Source organism: Bos javanicus, chromosome 13 (genome assembly GCF_032452875.1).
Source record: "Bos javanicus breed banteng chromosome 13, ARS-OSU_banteng_1.0, whole genome shotgun sequence".
Classification (NCBI taxonomy): Eukaryota; Metazoa; Chordata; class Mammalia; order Artiodactyla; family Bovidae; genus Bos; species Bos javanicus.
Window position 1 is genome coordinate 12818713 of NC_083880.1, and position 18997 is coordinate 12837709.

The 18997-nt window shown below is 42.9% G+C and overlaps 1 protein-coding gene across 7 annotated transcripts in view; it reads right to left on the minus strand.

The window, feature by feature from the left end:
- CELF2 (CUGBP Elav-like family member 2) overlaps positions 1-18997 on the minus strand; it is a 663065-nt gene that overhangs the window by 324105 nt on the left and 319963 nt on the right. For 3 of the 7 annotated variants that reach the window (XM_061435723.1, XM_061435719.1, XM_061435720.1), the window contains exon 1: positions 6079-6121. The exons of 2 other annotated variants lie outside the window; for them this stretch is intronic. In XM_061435723.1, the coding sequence (XP_061291707.1) occupies positions 6079-6104 (26 nt within the window). In that variant the 5' untranslated portion in view covers positions 6105-6121. Of the gene's footprint in view, positions 1-5591; positions 5766-6078; positions 6181-18997 lie in introns of those variants that run through there. 2 more of the 7 variants (XM_061435728.1, XM_061435732.1) reach the window with 2 other exon arrangements.

Sequence of the window (18997 nt, forward strand, 5' to 3'; positions counted from 1 at the left end):
TGTGAGCTTCCTAACTGCTGAGATTATGTCACACAGGGTATCTGTTGCTTGGTTGGTTCTGGTTACAGTATGACAGATTTTGGTCCCTGATGTAGGTTAAAAGACACATTTTAATTTCATTATGCTTCAGATTACCCTACTATTCCTTCCAACATGTGTTCCCATTATACAGATTAAAGCATGAGAAAAGTGAGGCATAGGTGTTTTAATTCAAAGACCTCAAGGGAGTTTTAAGAACTCAGAAGCAAAAATGGCTATGGTTTTCCCTTTCTTACTGTACAGCTTCCCTGCTATGATACTGCTAAGTCGCTTTAGTCGTGTCCGACTCTGTGCGACCCCATAGACGGCAGCCCACCAGGCTCCCCAATCCCTGGGATTCTCCAGGCAAGAACACTGGAGTGGGTTACCATCTCCTCCTCCAATGCATGAAAGTGAAAGTGAAGTCGTTCAGTCGTGTCTGACTCTTTGCGACCCCATGGACTGCAGCCTACCAGGCTCCTCTGTCCATGGGATTTTCCAGACAAGAGTACTGGAGTGGGGTGCCATCGCCTTCTCCAGGTATGGACAAATTGAAGTGCACTGTGAAAATGTGGCACCAGAGGAAAATATGACTTTCAAGTGTCAAATATCCAACAGTTGTACTTTCAAGTTGGCCACGGAGGAGTTTGCCTGAGTCCTTACTTAGAATCCCTTCCACCGTGAGTCATGTGTCTAGGGGTATTACTTTCCCCCTTTTAGTGTGAAAAGTGTTAGTCACTCAGTTGTGTCTGACTCTTTGCACCCTCATGGACTGCAGCGTGCCAGGCTCCTCTGTCCATGGAATTTTCCAGGCAAGAATACTGAAGTGGGTAGCCAATCCCTTCTCCAGGGGATTTCCAACTCCAGGATCGAATATGGGTCTCTCTCTTGGTCTCAGTTTTTTTGTCTTTGAAATGGGAATAACATAACTACCATTATCTCTTAGATATCTGGGAGGATTAAATTATATAAAATAAAAGAGATCCCCTAGTGTAGCATCAGATACAGAGTCAATCACGTTTGGATTTATTCTTAATTCCAATTACAATACTCCCACCTCCCAATCTTTATTCAAACCTGGAACTGGCAGATGGGTAAGAAAAGAGAACAGCAGTCCTAATCCTTTTGTCCTTGTAGTATTAACGTTTTCACTGATACTTCTAAGGCCAGCAGCCCTAACCCAGGGCGGGAAGAAGGGTACAGTTTATACAGGACGGGCACTGAGCATCTGGCAGCTGGTGACAAGAGCTCCATCCCTTTTGATCAAGTCAGTTTCCAGAGAGAAAGTCAAAATGAACCCTAATTGCCACCACCAGGAGTTCTCACCGTCCATCACCAGCTCAGTGCATTTCCACTCACAGAGATGCTTCCTAAGTCATCTCTGAATGAATGGGAAAGCCATGTCACAGAACCCGAAAGAGCTGAGGTCCCAGACCAAGATATTCAGAAAGCAAGGCGTGACGATGACGACACCTGCAAGCACCTGTATTGCTGAGATGGGCAGTTTTGCAGGAGGGATGACAGGCATCTGATTCTTTCCTGCAGCAGGTACCATGGTGCCCCTTCGCGTCAGTTCACACACCAGCTGGGAGCCAGCAATGCCATCCGTAAGTTTCAACATAGTTTCCACCGATTCAAATCCCTTCTCAGCCAGGGATTTGAAAAGCCACAGCTATCGATAACTTCAAACCTCATGCTCTTCATGTTCATGATAACAAAGTTTGCTGAACTGAATGATTATGGAGGAAAATTGTGGTTTTTGTTGTTCTCCGAGAGCACACTGGCATATCCTGCTTCCTAAACTGCAGTGATTCATCACGACCCTAGGCAGCCAATCATGGGCGGGTCACCATGGAAGGGGGTGAGGGAGCAGCCGAGCTGTCCTGGTAACACATGCCACTCTGGGCTGCTGTCACCCTCCCCCACAGATGCTGTTCCCCATTAGCTATGATGGTCTTGACATACAAGAAAATGTGCTGGGATAAGTTACAGTCAGAAGAAAGCTCTGGATCAGATAAACATACCTGTACAGAACAACCCCTGATGACACTGCATGAAGCAGAAGGCTGCATTTGGGCACAAAGGGTCCCTCATCTGAAATCAGGGTTAACCAGCACATTTCTGAGTGGAGTAGAGGTTCAGACACACACACACACACACACACACACACACACAGTCTCTCCCTCTTACATGTACATCTAGCTTCCATCTCAGCCTGACCTCTGGAGATGAGTACCGTGGGATCAGAAAGGTGTTTCAGCTCCAGGACACTTCATTTCAATTCTTAATGGGCTACAGCCCTGAAACCTCACATACGCGTTCCTTCCTCTGACACCCTCTTCCCCATGTCAGTTAAATGAAATGCCACGGATCTTAATCCCCTCCAAAAACCACTGCCTCATCTTTCCTACAGAATAAAAGTCACTGCGAGTTCAGAAAAATTCCCAAAGCCAGTAATAACGAAGAAGGAAGCAATCAATAGTGTGATGAAAGGAGAACCCACCTCCCCACCCTCAACATATCCCCCAGGAATTACCAAAATGCAGAAAGAAATTCAATGAAGGCTAATCAAGATGATCTAAGACGTTACTGCCACAGAGTGAAATATACTTGTTACCGTTGGAAGAAGGGCAGATAAATGCTGTGGGAGCCGCAGGAGATGCTTCTTAACAAACTGCTTTCTGTTAATGACTTTTATAGAAACCTCTACACCAGAAACTGAGTCTGATATTTCTGGTTTTCTCACTGTTGCGATTATATCAAATCGAGGTATGTTTTCTGTGGACAGATTCTGACCCCCTAAACATGGAGAGATCATTCCTGGGTACCACGCTTGCTTTTGGATTTTACCTTCTTTTCATCAACCTAGGTGTTTCCAGGGCTGTGAGCAATGAACTTTCTATCAGCCACATTTTCACTTAATTAACCACCCTGATTACAATAATTAGTATTGATTCACTCTTCCAATGACTTCCTAGGTATTCCAGCACAATCTGCACTTGCTCTAAAGTTCTAGATATGAATATTAATCAAAGGCCTTTGTTTTTCAGCCCCAAAGGGATATTATGCAATTGTATGCACTCATATTTTGAAAAGGAAAAACTGTGAGGTTTCATTTTCACAAATAAAAGAACTCTTTGGATGTTGAGGTTACATATCTCGCAGCCTGTGGTCTGCTGAACACAGCTGCGTATTCCCAAGGCTCCTGTGTGCAAGGACTCGGGTGCAACTGTGACTCTATTGAAAGAAGCCGTTTTCCGAGTTTGACTCATCTGTTCTGTTTCTGCAAGTCTGGGCTTAGGATTAAAATTCACTTTGACATTTGTTTAGGTCACCTTGGAAGGGAATCATCCCAACACAGAAGTCGATGGCAGGATACAGATTGCGTATCTTGTTACTGTTGTGGAAATAGATGTAGACAAGTTGGCCAACTTCTGGCCATCTCCCACTCCCCCATCAGGCTAGAGGACAAGATAGCTGTGTGTTGGACGCTGGAATGGGGGCCTCAGAATTCTGGAAGCTGGTAATGATTGGGTCAAAGCACGAGTGGGTAGGGGGTTCCCTTGTTCTTGGACCTAAGATGATCATCCAGGGATTAAAGTGAATAGATCACAGATGAATGATTATAATTTAGTCAAAAATTTAACATGGAGTTTTCCAAGGTATTTTTTTATTTCAGCTTGCTTCTGACAGGCAGCTGGGAAACACAGGACACTACTTTCTTTCCCCCAAATCACAAAAAAATTGCTTTGTGACCTTTGATTTAGAAAAAAAAAATTTCCCATGAAAGAAGAATCTAGGTGTGCTGGTAACAGTGGGCCAGTTTCAGATAGAAAGCTTCACCAATTACCGTTTATAAGCTCATCCAAAAGCAATTATTGGCATACCCAATGGAATGAGCTGTTCATATCCCTTTGGAAGTAAGAGAACATAATCATAAAATCCACTTTACTTACCATGGATAACTTTAAAAATATAATTATTCTACAGATACGTTATGGGTTCAGCCAGGCTCTGAAAATATTATCAATAGAAAATTTATGTTTGAGAAGGCAATTTATTGAGCTTGCAACATGAATTTTCACAATTTTGTATTAAATATAACATTTCAGCCTAAGTTTGAAAAATTGAATGCATGTCTAAACTCTGAAAAATAGTGAATGTTTCATAGCTGGTTTTATAAGGACTACATCTTGCTCCTTATTTACTGGGTACATCACTAATCTGAACACAATATAATCCAAGAAGAAATATTTGTAATTAAATATATCTACTTTTTTAAATTTGCCCTTTAAAATAATTTCCCTTCTGTTTCTAAGTATTAGGTTCTAAATCTCAATGAATTTATGAGTATTTTTCAATCTACTGCTCTGGCACAAACAGCTAATTAAAGCAAAACATTAAAATGTTAGAAAAGACATATTCTTTATGGAAACAAATGTCAGTGATATGATTTTCATGTATATCAATTACCATTTAATCTTCTAGGATCAGTTCCTTTATATCTAGTTTGAGAATAAAAATGTTTTTAATGTTGGAGAAGTTTGAAACTGATTTTTCTATTTTTTCTTTTTGAAGTCTCACTGTTTTCACCTGAGAAACCATTGCCCATGTTATAAAAGGAAAGATTTTTGAAGATGTGAGACATGTTTGCCCTGCGTAGAAATGCATTTTATAAGCACATAATCATATATCAAAAATCAATATATTCTGTAGAGACCTTTAACTTAACGATTTAACAGGCTGGCTAGTGATAGTTTGTGACCAAAATTAGGAGGGCGAAAGTTCTGACTTCTCCTTGAATTTCTAAACTGTTTATGTACCTGGATGCCAAAAGAGGAAGCAGACATCAGAAATCATAATTTACTTAAACATTAGAAATATTCCTCTTAACTTTGCTTTAGTGCTATGTTCCGTAAGTCCACCAAACAGGCATATTTTAAATCTCCAAGCATTAAATACTGTAGAGGCATGTCTGATAACAAGGTATTTGCTAGAATGATAATGGTATTACAAGCATTCTCAATCAATGAGTTTCTTTCTGTAGTTTAACAGAGAGGTAAGTAATAAATCTCTAACTTAATCCAACCAACATAGCTGCAAAATGCAAAAAGCCCTATGAATGGCAGATATTAAATTTTTCAAATGCACAAAACCACAAACAAGCAGTCCTAAAAGCTCTTCAATCTGGATAGTCTATACAAACAAGATTAAAACAGATAAAAAGGGTGTTGAGAAAGAAGAAGAAAAAAAAAACCCAGACATGCATTAAGCTAGTTTGACAGCTCCATTGTTCAACGGGTCCCATTGTCAGACCCATAGATGTATTCAGTGCTACAATGTCTGCTAGCAAATAAACAAAAGACTACATTTTTCAAAGCAGGATGCCAATTCTATCATAATTCTTTCTCTGCTTCCCCAAAGGTGGCTCATTCTTGGTAAGCGGTAGGACCCTTACACAGATGCAGGAAACAAATATTTGCTTTCAATACAGAGGGACCCAGGACGCCATGCATGAATAGAGGTCTTTAAACAGGTACACATTTTGGCAAACAGTATAAAGTGATCCAAACCTGGTAACACAGAAGGACTATTTAGGTAGGCTAAGTCCAGATTAGAGCGGTATCTGGAACGCAAGTCTAATATGGAGTCTCCTTAGCTCCTTTCTCGCTGAGTATTCCATGCAGAGTGCATAATAATGAAAGAGGCTTAGACATTGCAAAGGAAAAGACAAACCCAGAGCCAGATTCGGAGCCTTTAAAATTATCCACTGGCCGCGCACAAATAGCAGCAAGCAAATACATGATATGCTTGCAAAAGGCAACTCCTGCAAATATAACTCGTCCACAGGAGTCCTTCTCCTTTCTCTCGCTTGCTCTCTCTTTCTCCCAATCTCTTGGTCTCGATTTCGTTTCCCTCTTTCCCCTCTCTCTCTCTAGATTCTTTTTTATTTTTTTCTTCTAAGATAAGGAAGCTGCTTGATTCTGACCGTGATGACAGTCTCAGCCAGCTCTGAAAACTAGCAAGGCATACATTAAAACAAAGAACACAGCAACATACCTTAAAAGCAGCTCTTCATTTCTCATAGTAACAGCGGATTTGGGACAGCGCATGCTTTCTGCACAGATACACTGATAGTCTCAACAAAAGCCAGTTCAGAAGTGCGCTCCAACATCAATGCCACAGTAGCTGTTCACTAATGTGCGCTCCCCCCTCTCTCTCTCCCTCTCTCTCTCTCCCTCCCTCCCTCCCTCTCTTTCTCTCTCTCTTTCCTCACTCTCTTCTCTAGTCAAATTCTGAATGGTAGAGCAAAGGGGCTCCTGCAGATCCACTAAGTAGAAATAATCCTCTCTGACAAGTTATGTTGTCTAAGCATATTTTTACATTAATACACCGTGCTGCCTATAGGGGTCTTGCTTGCATTCGCTTGAGCCTGGCTGGTGTGAGTTCTCCTAATTACCATCTTCAGAAATTGGAAAGAAAAATAAGTCACTCATTTACCTCTTTGTCTTATACATTTCACAGCAAAACCAAGTACATGTTTTCTCTTTGCCATCCACTGTCAGCAAGCCTCGCAGATGACTCACACAAGATGTGGGTGGGTCAGGGTGCTAAAAAGGAATTTCTGCTTCTCTTTTTTGGGACGCTGAATTCACAGCTGGATTCATCTCTTCCTCACCCCTTGTCCTCAGAAAGAGTGACAAGGTCAAGACCCTTAGCCCCACTCTGGATTGAGGATGGGAAGGACGGAGGTTGCAGAAACTTGGAAAGATTTTAACTCTGTGAGCACCAGAGTTTTGGAGATCAGGGCATAACCCACCTGCAGCAGGACTTCTAAAAGAGGCAGGCAATGCAAAGATTGTTTGGTCATACTGAAATCCTAATAGACAGTGGAGCATATGCCTCAAAAGACCAATTAGAATGCTCTTTTCCAAAATAAGAAAAAACTCCTGCTTCTGTATTTCATTATCCTCACTGGGCTTAGCATATACAGTTAGCCAAGGAAATACACACTGTACTTGTGTTTATTGGAATTATAAGAATTCCAGGCATATTAACCAAGTAAAACAGTAAGTTAAACACACACAGGAAAGACAAGATGCTATGGATGGAATAGTCAGTTGTCCAAAACTGCAAATGAAGGCTTTGCTCCAGGAGGTGTGTGCTGATTGGAAGCCAAGAATGCGCTCAGCTTGGATGGAGCGACACAGAACACAGCCTGAAACAGAGCTGGCTCACAGAACACTGGTTTCCCCACTCCCGGGATCCAACACGTCACCTGTTCTCATCAGCACAATCGTGCACCTCAGTAATAATCTGGACTCAAAATATTTGTGGGAACAATAGTGGGGTGGGGAAAATCATGGTGCGCCCCATTATCCTCTCTTTTGGAGATCTAGAATGCACCCCAGTATCTTTTTTTAAAAGATTTTGTAAAATGTGGACCATTTTTTTAAGTCTTTACTGAACCTGTTATAATAGTGGTTCTATTTTTATGTGTTTTGTTTTACTGGGGGGACAGGGAGCATGTGGGATCTTAGTTCCCCCACTAGCGACTGAGCCTGGACCCCTGCACTGGAAGGTGACGTCTTAACCACTAGACCACCAGGGAAGTACCACACCCCCAACATCTTCCTAGATCTCTGACCTCTGAACTTAGTCTTGGCCCACAGATAAGGAGATGAAGATGTTCTAGAGGGTGAAGATGATGCTCTCAGGGTTACTGCCTGGTAATCACGCTTAGTTTGTCAACAGGGCTGATAATAACAAGCAGCAGTGACTGAAAGCAGTCCCCATTCCCATTTCTAGATGGCAAGAAGATCCCATGATGAAGCACTGGACTGCGATCAGAGAATGAAGCCACAGCTCTGCCCTTAAAACAAGCAGATTTTCACATTGCCTTCCTTCATCATCATGTCTGAGAGTTAGAGAGTGAATATATAAAAATGAAGGACCTTGCCAGGGGAGACGTACTATGTACAACCTAAGGTACTCTTTTGGAGCAAGATCAACATCATGTAAATGATTTGGAACCAGAGACCCTGCAGAGAGAGGGTTTTGAGCTATCTCCCTAGTCACCTGTGTTGAGAGCTGAGGCAGGGCTCACCTCCCGTCTCTAGAGCTCTCTTTGCCCTGTAGATAAACAGGGGCAACAAATGCTCGTTTTATATTTTTAATTAATTTATTTTAATTGATTGCAAAATTTATACTTTATTATTAATACATATTTATTATTTATTATATATATCACTAATATCACCCAGCTGTGCTGGGTCTTTGTTGCTGCATGTAGGTTTTCTCTAGTTTCCGCGAGTGGAAGCTACTCTTTGTTGCAGTAAACGGGCTTCTCATTGTGGTGGCTTCTCCTGCTGAGGAGCACAGGCTCTGAGCCGGCGGGCTTCCGTAGTTGTGGTACATGGGCTCAGTTGCCCTGCACCATGTGGAATCTTCCTTGACCAGGGACCGAACCCATTTCCGCTGCATTGGCAGGCAGATTCTTAACCCTTGGACTGCCAGGAAGTCCTGCTCAGTTATTTTAAAGCCCTGGAGGTGTGTATAATGAAACGATGTATTCCGTTAGTGCAAATATTAACAAAGAGTGGAATGAGTGGCCTGACACAGGCCGTGGTTTTGTGCATCAGAGCAAAGTAAAAATACACTGTTCTGACACAAAACCCTATTTTAATACTTCCATCCAGTTTCTGACAGGGCTAAACTCCGAGGCAAGTACTAACATGTAGCACTAATGCATTTGCTAATCCATAAATAGATTCTTAGCACTGGAAGCCAGGGCTGCTGTGCATGGGGCTATTCCTCTAGTGAAATGAATTATGGATCTGGAGTAGCAAGGATTGGGATGGAATCAAACCATTAAATATTTTATATTCCCTCCACTTCCATTTGAGTCTAGGCACCTAAATAATGAGAAAGCTATTGAGGTAAGAGTTTAGTGCTTATCCAAACACCAGTAAGGTGACACATTGGGGGTCTTACACTCTCCAGCTGCCTGTGCTGAACTTGGGGATAGAAATATGAGTGAATATAAGGCAGGTGTGTCATACTGCATAGGAATCCTCTGACTCCAGATCCACACTGGATCAATCTTTGTATTCTTAATCCACCCAATAGAATAAACTACATCTAGCTGATTCTTAATAAGAGTTTGTGAAATAAAGGAATGAATTTGTTTTTAACACTTGAGAAGACTTTTATTTTCCATATGCCTTTATGTGCTCGCATGCTCAGTCTCTTAGTCATGTCTGACTCTTTGCAACCCCATGGACCGTAGCCCACTAGGCTCCTCCTTCCATGGAATTTTCCAGGCAAGAATACTGGAGTGGTAGCCATTTCATTCTCCAGGGGATCTTCCTGACGCAGTGATAGAACCTGATGAGTCTCCTGCATCTCTTGTACTGGCAGGTGGATTCTTTACCCCTGTGCCACCGGTAGTTGGAGAAGGCAGTGGCACCCCACTTCAGTACTCTTGCCTGGAGAATCCCATGGATGGAGGAGCCTGGTGGGCTGCCGTCCATGGGGTTGCTAAGAGTTGGACATGACTGACAGACTTCCCTTTCACTTTTCACTTTCATGCATTGGAGAAGGAAATGGCAACCCACTCCAGTGTTCTTGCCTGGAGAATCCCAGGGACGGGGGAGCCTGGTGGGCTGCCATCTATGGGGTCGCACAGAGTCACTCGGACACGACTGAAGCGACTTGGCAGCAGCGGCAGCAGCACCTGTAGTTGCCGTAACAATCATGGGGTGGGGCACCACTCCTTCCACTAATTCAAGCATTCCACCGGCACAGCTCACAACCCTGAGAAGGCCTTCCCTGACACTTTGCCTATTTCCCTGATGAATCCCTACAACACTGCGGGGTGTGCACAGCTGGTCCTGTTACCTGCTCTGCTGAAAAAGTTCAGGCACAGAAACAAAATGCCCACAGAAGGTGGATAATGACAGAGCATGGGAGCCCTGTCTGGGCACCTGTTCTTTCTACTGGGTTGCAGTGCGACTCAGCAGCCCCACTGTGCCCAGGGGTGACAGACGCAACTGGGAAGGCAAGCCTTTTGAGTGGTATTGTAATGAAGAACTTCACACTTTTCTCATGTGACACTAATAACCTTAGAGCAGTAGTCTAACCTTCTTGGCGCCAGGGACCAGTTTCATGAAAGACAATTTTTCCATGGACTGGGGGTGGGAGTGGGGTGGGGGAGTGGTTTCCAGATGATTCAAATGCATTACATTGTGCAGTTTATTTCTATCATTATTACATCTGCTCCACCTCAGATCACCAGACATTAGATCCTCAAGGTTACCTATCTTAGAGGACAGATAGTAAATGAATAAAAAAATTGATTTGAAGGTTGTTTCTGGGTTACTAGTATTTGTCAATTTCTTTCAAAACTTTATTTCAAATACAGTTTGAGTTGAAACTAGACAGACTAAGCACTTTTGGAGACCAATATTTTGAGGTCATCTCCTATAGGAATTAATTTTTAACAACCCTGATGATTATTAAATTTGGTTTGTAGGGGAAAGTTTTTAAGAGGATAAGGATTATAGCAGTAATTAGCAAAGAACAACAACAAAAACGATTTCAATGCTCTCTATATCCAAGAAGTTTGTTATTAACTGTAGAAATTAATTGTTGAGCTAATAATGCAAGCTTGGTGAGGGAAAAACTGGAGAGGTACAGCAATTGAGAAGTATGGAGCTGAGCTGAGATTTCGTGACCTTTCTAGATATGCGCTTCCTAAAAAAAATGTTTAAAGCTGTATTATGAGTTTCTTTATATTGTAGGTAATTTCTGGGATTAAAAAGCAAATTTCCAAATCCAACAAAAAATGAATTCAACTTTTTTCCGCCTTCTGTGCCTTGTCTTTGCATTTTGATATGTACATTGCAAAAGTAATGGAAAATACCATTTCAATAGAAGGGTACAATATGAAGTGTTCGACATGTAGGACCTGGCTGCATAAACTCTTTTGATAAAACAGATGGGACACTAGGGATTTCCCTGGTGGTCCAGTGGTTAAGAATCTGCCTTTCAAAGCAGGGGATGCGGGTTCAATCCCTGATTGAGGAACCAAGATCCCACACGCTGTGGAGCAACCAAGCCCATGTGTTGCAACTACATGCCCATGTGGCATGCAGCCTGCATGGCACAACTAGAGAGAGCCCATGCCCCAGAATGGAAGATCCACAGGATGCAATGGAGATCCTGTGTGCCACAACTGAGACCCAATAATAACCAGATATAAATAAATAAGTACTAAAAAAAATAAAAGGATGGGACTCTAAAAAACATCTAGTCTGCTCCTCAGATTCCTGTCAAAAAAGAACCATCTTGGAATGTGGAGGCACTGAAGATATTAAATCTATTTAGTTGTTAGTTTCAGATACTGCCGTAGGCCATTCAGGCTGCTAAAGCAAAATGCCACAGACCTGGGGCCTTGAAGCAGCAAATGTTTATTTCTCATGGCTCTGGAGGCTTGGAAGTCCTAGATCAAGGCACCAGACTGGTCAAGTTCTGATGAAGGTCCTCCTCCTGGTTCATAGTGGGCACCTCCTTGCTTTGTCCTCACGTAGTGGAAGGGATGAGGGGTCTCTGTGGGGTTTCCTTTATGAGAACACTAATCCCATGCATGAAGATTCCACCCTCATGACTTAATCCAGAGACCCCACCTCCTAATGCATTGGCATTGAGCTTTCAACATATGAAATTCGTTGGGGGTGGGGGTGGGGGGTTGTCACAAACATTCAGACCATAGCAGACATCAAGAATTGCCAGGCTGAACTAAGAAACATACCACATTGTTATGAAAGGTGGAAAGAACACACAAAGTCTGTGAAGCGAATACGAAGCGCCAACCAAGGTGTACAAGAAATGGATTTGCTGCAAAGACCATACATGACCCCTAGGAGGAGCTCAGTAAAGTGTTAAGTGCCTGTGTGAGGAGGTGGGTGTCCATCTAGAGCTGACGTCAAACAGAAGACACAAAGTTCCCCTGACCAGGTCTAAGCTTCCGAGGAAGGGTCTCCGTGGACAGAATGAGGCAAAGCAGTGAAATCTGCATGCAGGAGCCAGAATGAATGGAACATGGGAGCAATCCTGTGCTTCCAGACCCCATGCTCCCTCCTGCCTTGAGAGGAAAGACCTCCAAAGCCCCAAGGATACAAGGATCACAAATCACTACTTGACACACAAAATTGACAGTTGGTTTAATGTAAGACCTCGGTAGCCTTAGCAAAGAAAGGATTTGCTGGTAATCTGAAGATCTATGTAACTGGAGTTCCTCTCACTTGAGGACTCAAAAAGCACCTCCAAGTCATGATTAAGGAACAGCTGTCCCTGTGAGCAACCCCAGGGCCCCACGTTCCACATGGATATTCCTTCTCCAAGCAGTGGGATGATGTACTCGTTTTGCAAAATGGAGATGTTTTGCTCGAAGTGGGGCCTGGGGATGAGTAATTAGTAAGAATTATTGTAAAGCCCCTTCAAAAGATCAAGTGTCATATTTATCAATGAGTAGGTGTAAATAATAAACCAGGAAGTACTTAGAGCTCCAAGATACCACTTGAAAATAGGCCCTAGATAAATTTAAGAGGTTTTATTATTATAAAGAGTAATAATAACTTGCTTTCTATAGACAAGCAGGGCTGTGAAAAGACACCATGAAGTGAGTTTGGAGATCTATTTCCATGTAGGTGGGTCTGTGAAAGACAATGAGAAGAAAGTCAAAGATTTCCCATGAAAATGGTTACCGTAAGTAACCCTGCTGATAAGATAACTAAGTTTGGCTTGTGAATTCATTGTTTAGTTGCTAAGTCATGTCCAACACTTTTGTGATCCCATGGACTTCAGTCCACCAGGCTCCTCAGTCCATGCGATTTCCTAGGCCAGAATACTGGAGTGGGTTACAATTTTCTTCTCCAGGGGATCTTCCTGACCCAGGGATCAAACCTGTGTCTCCTGCATTGACAGGTGGGTTCTTTAATAGTGAGCCACCAGGGCTTGTGAACTCATATGACATCATAAATAACACATTCACAATTGAGTGGTCATTTTTGGCCTAAAGTTTTGCCAAGGGCCACCCCTGGGCATATCAGAAATCTTGGGAAAACCACAGGTGAATACATGTAAGTTAGGCATTCATATTTGCATGGAAAATGGGCTACTTTATTATTGCGGTTACAGCTGGATGGTATCATCAACTCAATGGACATGAGTTTGAGCAAACTCTGGGAGATAGTGAAGTACAGGGAAGCCTGGTGTGCTGTAACCCAGTGGGTCACAAATAGTCAGACAGGACTTAGCAACTAAACCACAACAACAAAGACAGACACATGCACACACCGTCACCTTCTGCTCAGGCTGGCACATCCCAGAAATTCTGTAACTTGACTACTATCCCATTTGAATGCAGAGTTCCAAACAATAGCAAGGAGAGATAAGAAAGCCTTCCTTAGCTATCAATGCAAAGAAATAGAAAAAAACAATAGAATGGGAAAGTCTAGAGATCTCTGCAAGAAAATTAGAGATACCAAGGAAACATTTCATGAAAAGATGGGCACAATAAAGGACAGAAATGGTATGGACCTAAGAGAAGCAGAAGATAGTAAGAGGAGATGGCAAGAATACACAGAAGAACTATACAAAAAAGATCTTCACGACCCAGATAATCATGATGGTGTGATCACCAACCTAGAGCCAGACATCCTGGAATGTGAAGTCAATGGGCCTTAGGAAGCATCACTATGAACAAAGCTTGTGGAGGTGATGGAATTCCAGTTGAGCTATTTCAAATCCTAAAAGATGATCCTGTAAAAGTGCTGCATTCAATATGTCAACAAATTTGGAAAACTCAGCAGTGGCAACAGGACTGGAAAAGGTCAGTTTTCATTCCAATCCCAAAGAAAGGCAATGCCAAAGAATGCTCAAACTACCGCACAAGTGCACTCATCTCACACACTAGTAAAGTAATGCTCAGAATTCGCCAAGCCAGGCTTCAACAGTACATGAACCATGAACTTCCAGATGTTCAAGCTGGATTTAGAAAAGGCAGAGAAACCAGAGATCAAATTGCCAACATCTGTTGCATCATTAAAACAGCAAGAGAGTTCCAGAAAAATATCTACTTCTGCTTTATTGACTATGCCAAAGGCTTTGACTATGTGGACTACAACAAACTCTGGAAAATTCTTAAAGAGATAGAATATCAGACCACCTGACCTGCCTTTTGAGAAATCTGTATGCAGGTCAGGAGGCAACAGTTAGAACTGGACATGGAACAACAGACTGGTTGCAAATAGGGAAAGGGGTACGTCAAGGCATCATGAGAAATGCTGGGCTGGATGAAGCACAAGCTGGAATCAAGATTGCTAGGAGAAATATCAATAACCTCAGGTATGCAGATGACACCACCCTTATGGCAGAACGTGAAGAAGGACTAAAGAGCCTCTTGATGAAAGTGAAAGAGGAGACTGAAAAAGTTGGCTTAAAACTCAATATTCAGAAGACTAAGATCATGGCATCTGGTCCCATCACTTCATGGCAAATAGATGGGGAAACAGTGGAAACAGTGTCAGACTTTATTTTTGGGAGCTCGAAAATCACTGCAGATGGTGACTGCAGCCATGAAATTAAAAGATGCTTGCTCCTTGGAAGAAAAGCTACGATCAACCTAGACAGCATATTAAAAAGCAGAGACATTACTTTGCCAAAAAGGTCTGTCTAGTAAAAGCTATCGTTTTTCCAGTAGTCATGTATGGATGTGTGAGTTGGACTATAAAGAAAGCTGAGGGCGGAAGAACAGATGCTTTTGAACTGTGGTGTTGGAGAAGAGTCTTGAGAGTCCCTTGGACTGCAAGGAGATCCAACCAGTCCATCCTAAAGGAAATCAGCCTGAATATTCATTGGAAGGACTGATGCTGAAGCTGAAACTCCACTACTTTGGCCACCTGATGCAAATAACTGAGTCATTGGAAAAGACCCTGATTCTAGGAAAGACTGAAGGCAGAAGGAGAAGGGGACAACAGAGGATGAGATGGTTGGATGGCATTACCGACTCAATGCACATGAGTTTGAGTAAACTCCGGGAGTTGGTGATGGACAGGGAGGCCTGGTGTGCTGCGGGTCATTGGGTCACAAAGAGTCGGACACAACTGAGCAACTGAACTGACTGAACTGAACTGACTACTATCTAGAGTTTTCGATGGCCATGCAGAGTTTGGTGCACTTGGGCGTCTGTCTTTCTTAGTGGTTTTGATTCTAGGAATTATAAGACTTGAACAGCACAAGCATGTTGAAGATCAGGGTGCAGCAGGTAGATTTCCTGATGGGCAAGTGAGACCAAGGTGGGGATTCACGTGATTACCCAACAGAGATGAAACAAAAACCCAGATGGTCTGGAAAAGATGGTTTTGCAATGACCACAACAGCTCTTTTAGAATATGCAGGTGCTTTACATGTTACCTTTCTTTATAAATATCACTCTCTGAAATGAGATTATCTACTTATTTTCTTGTTTGTGATCTCTCCCCTCCATCTGAACTGAAGCTGCATTAAAGCAGGAACTCACTCCATGTTTATCATCATGTGTGGCCAGAGTGTGGCATCTGCTGGACATTTAACAAATATTTGTTCAAGAGCTAAATTTCTTTGTGAAACCCACTTCTTATTAAGTGACCCAAACTCAGTGGCTTATAGCTACATGACACGACTTGTGAAATAAGTACCACATTCAACTGTGAGCAGTCACTCTGTTAGACCCAGAAAGGGACAGACAGATGCAGAAGGCCCTGTTATGACTTTAAGAACTTGATCAATTCATTGAGATGGAATGATCAGCTTGATGTTTTACTATTTTTTAAAACTTTGTTGCTATTGTTGTTAAATCACTAAGTTCTGTCTGATTCCTTGTGACCCCACTGACGGTTGCCCTACACACTCCTCTGTCCATGGGATTCTCCAGGCAAGAATACTGGAGTGGGTAGCCATTTCCTTCTCCAGGGGATCTTGCCAACCCAGGAACTGAACCCATGTCTCCTGTTTGGCAGGTGGATTCTTTACTGCTGAGCCACCAGGGAAACCTTTTCTAACTTTAAGGCACCATTTATATGGGTGAATAGAAAATAAAGTGATAAATTATACATTTCCCTCATTACTTTCCATCAGTGCTAAGTTTGGGAGTTCACAAATTGCAAGCAGGTAGGACCAGGCTCAAAATTCTTCAGCCAGGCTTCAACAGTACATGAACCATGAACTTTCAGATGTTCAAGCTGGATTTAGAGAAGGCAGAGGAACCAGAGATCAAATTGCCAACATCTGCCGGATCATCGAAAAAGCAAGAGAGTTCCAGAAAAACATCTACTTTTGCTTTATTGACTATGCCAAAGCCTTTGACTGTGTGGATCACAAAGAGCGGTGGAAAATTCTTAAAGAGGGGAATACCAGACCACCTGACCTGCTTCTTGAGAAATCGCTATGCAGCTCAAGAAGCAACTGTTAAAAGTGGACATGGAACAACAGACTGGTTCCAAATAGGGAAAGGAGTATGTCAAGGCTGTATACTGTCACCCTGCTTATTTAACTTATATGCAGAGTACATCGTGCGAAATGTCAGACTGAATGAAGCACAAACTGGAATCAAGATTGCTGGGAGAAATATCAATAACCTCAGATATGCAGATGACACCACCCCTTATGGCAGAAAGCAAAGAAGGACTAAAGAGCCTCTTGATGAAAGTGAAAGAGGAGAGTGAAAAAATTGGCTTAAAACTCAATATTCAGAAAACTAAGATGATGGCATCTGGTCCCATCACTTCATGGCAAATAGACGGGGAAACAATGGAAACAGTGGGAGACTTTATTTTTTTGGGCTCCAAAATCACTGCAGATGGTGACTGTAGCCATGAAATTAAAATATGCTTGCTCCTTGGAAGAAAAGCTATGAGCAACCTAGACAGCATATTAAAAAGCAGAGACATTACTTTGCCAACAAAGGTCCATCTAGTCAAAGCTATCGTTTTTCTAGTAGTCAGGTATGGATGTGAGAGTTGGACTGTAAAGAAAGCTGAGCGCGGAAGAACAGATGCTTTTGAACTGTGGTGTTGGAGAAGACTCTTGAGAGTCCCTTGGACTGAAAGGAGATTTAACCAGGCAATCCTAACGAAAATCAGTCCTGAATTTTCATTGGAATGACTGATGCTGAAGGCTGAAACTCAAGTACTCTGGCTACCTGATGAGAAAAACCGACTCATGAAAAAACCCTGATGCTGGGAAAGATTTAAGGCAGGAGGAGAAGGGGATGACAGAGGATGAGATGGTTGGATGGCATCACTGACTCAATGGACATGAGTTTGAGTAAACTCTGGGAGTTGGTGATGGACAGGGAAGCCTGGCGCATTGCAGTCCATGGGGTCGGAAAGTCGGACAGGACTGAGTGACTGAACTGAACTGAGGGACAGGCATTGACGATAAAATGAGTTGACAAAACTTTCAGAATTAAGAGTAGTGGGAGTTGGAGGGTGATTTGTGGGGTATCTTGGAAAAAGCAAATGTCTTATGGGCAGGGAACAGACATCAGAATCAGTCTAATTTTTGTTTCATCAATTTTCAGTCAACCTGTTTCCCATATTTAACTCTCTCTATATATTGGTGAAGTGACGTGAAGGTGAGTGAAGTCGCTCAGTCGTGTCTCTTTTCGACCCCATGGACTGTATCCTACCAGGCTCCTCTGTCCATGGGATTTTCCAGGCAATGGGACTGGAGTGGATTGCCATTTCCTTCTCCAGCGGATCTTCCCGACCCAGGGATGGAACCCAGGTCTCCCGCATTGTAGACAGATGCTTTACCGTCTGAGCCACCAGGGAAGTCCTATATATATATTGGTAGGTCACCCCTTTCACCCTCTGTCCTCCTTCCCTGTTAGTTCACAAGATCCCCAGGGATTTACAGCAAGTTATCCCCTTATTGGGAAGATCCCCTGGAGGAGGGCGTGGCAACACACTCAAGCATTGTTGCCTGGAGAATCCCATGGTAGGTCACAGTCCACACTGGTAGGTTACAGTCCACAGGGTCACAAAGAATCAGACACGACTAAAGTGACTTAGCACAGCATGCACATCCCCTTATTAAGTGGTTCAGTGGTAAAGAATCTGTCTGCCAAGCAGGAGACACAGGTTTGATCTGCAGGTTGGGAAGATCCCCTGGCAAAAGAAGTGGCAACCCATTCTAGTATTCTTGCTTGGGAATTCCCATGGACAGAGGAGCCTGGTGGGCTACAGTTCATGGGATCACAAACAAGTCGGACAGAACTCAGCAACTAAAATAACAATATTCCCTTATAAAGCTTCATCCTTCACCTGCTATTAAAAACAAAGCAGTAAATGTTATTAAAGACCATAGACATATTCTCAAGGCAATTCCTAATGAGATGTCTCCTCACTTTCAAAAGTGTATTAGCTTGATTTTGTTCTTTATTGCAGGGATTGACACAAAACTTGACATTGACCTCTCTATTCCTGTTACGATTGAATATTGTTATGGTGGGTGCCAGAAAAGCACACAGAACATGACTAGGTCATGATCATCAAAGGAAAGTTCCTAGAGGCCAAGGGAGGATGAGGCAGAGAGTGGCCCCAAGTCGAGGGAGGAGGGACACGGCATCCTAGACTGAAACCTGGCTGTCTGAAGCCATGAAAGATTTTAAATGGCTCTGGCTCTGGAAAAGTGACTCTGGTTTCAGCCTGACCCCAAAACAGAGAAGAGCGTGGAGTCAGGGAGATGGCAGGGGAGCTGCTGTATAGCCATGAGGCCACGCGGCTGGCAAGATGGGTCTTCTCCTCATGGACCACTGCCTATTGGCTGGGCTTGAGGGCCTCCACGTAAGATCAAATCTCTCAATTACCAGAGCAATTCAGTAAATTGCTATTATCATCCACATCACACAGATGAGGACATGGGGGCCTAGGAG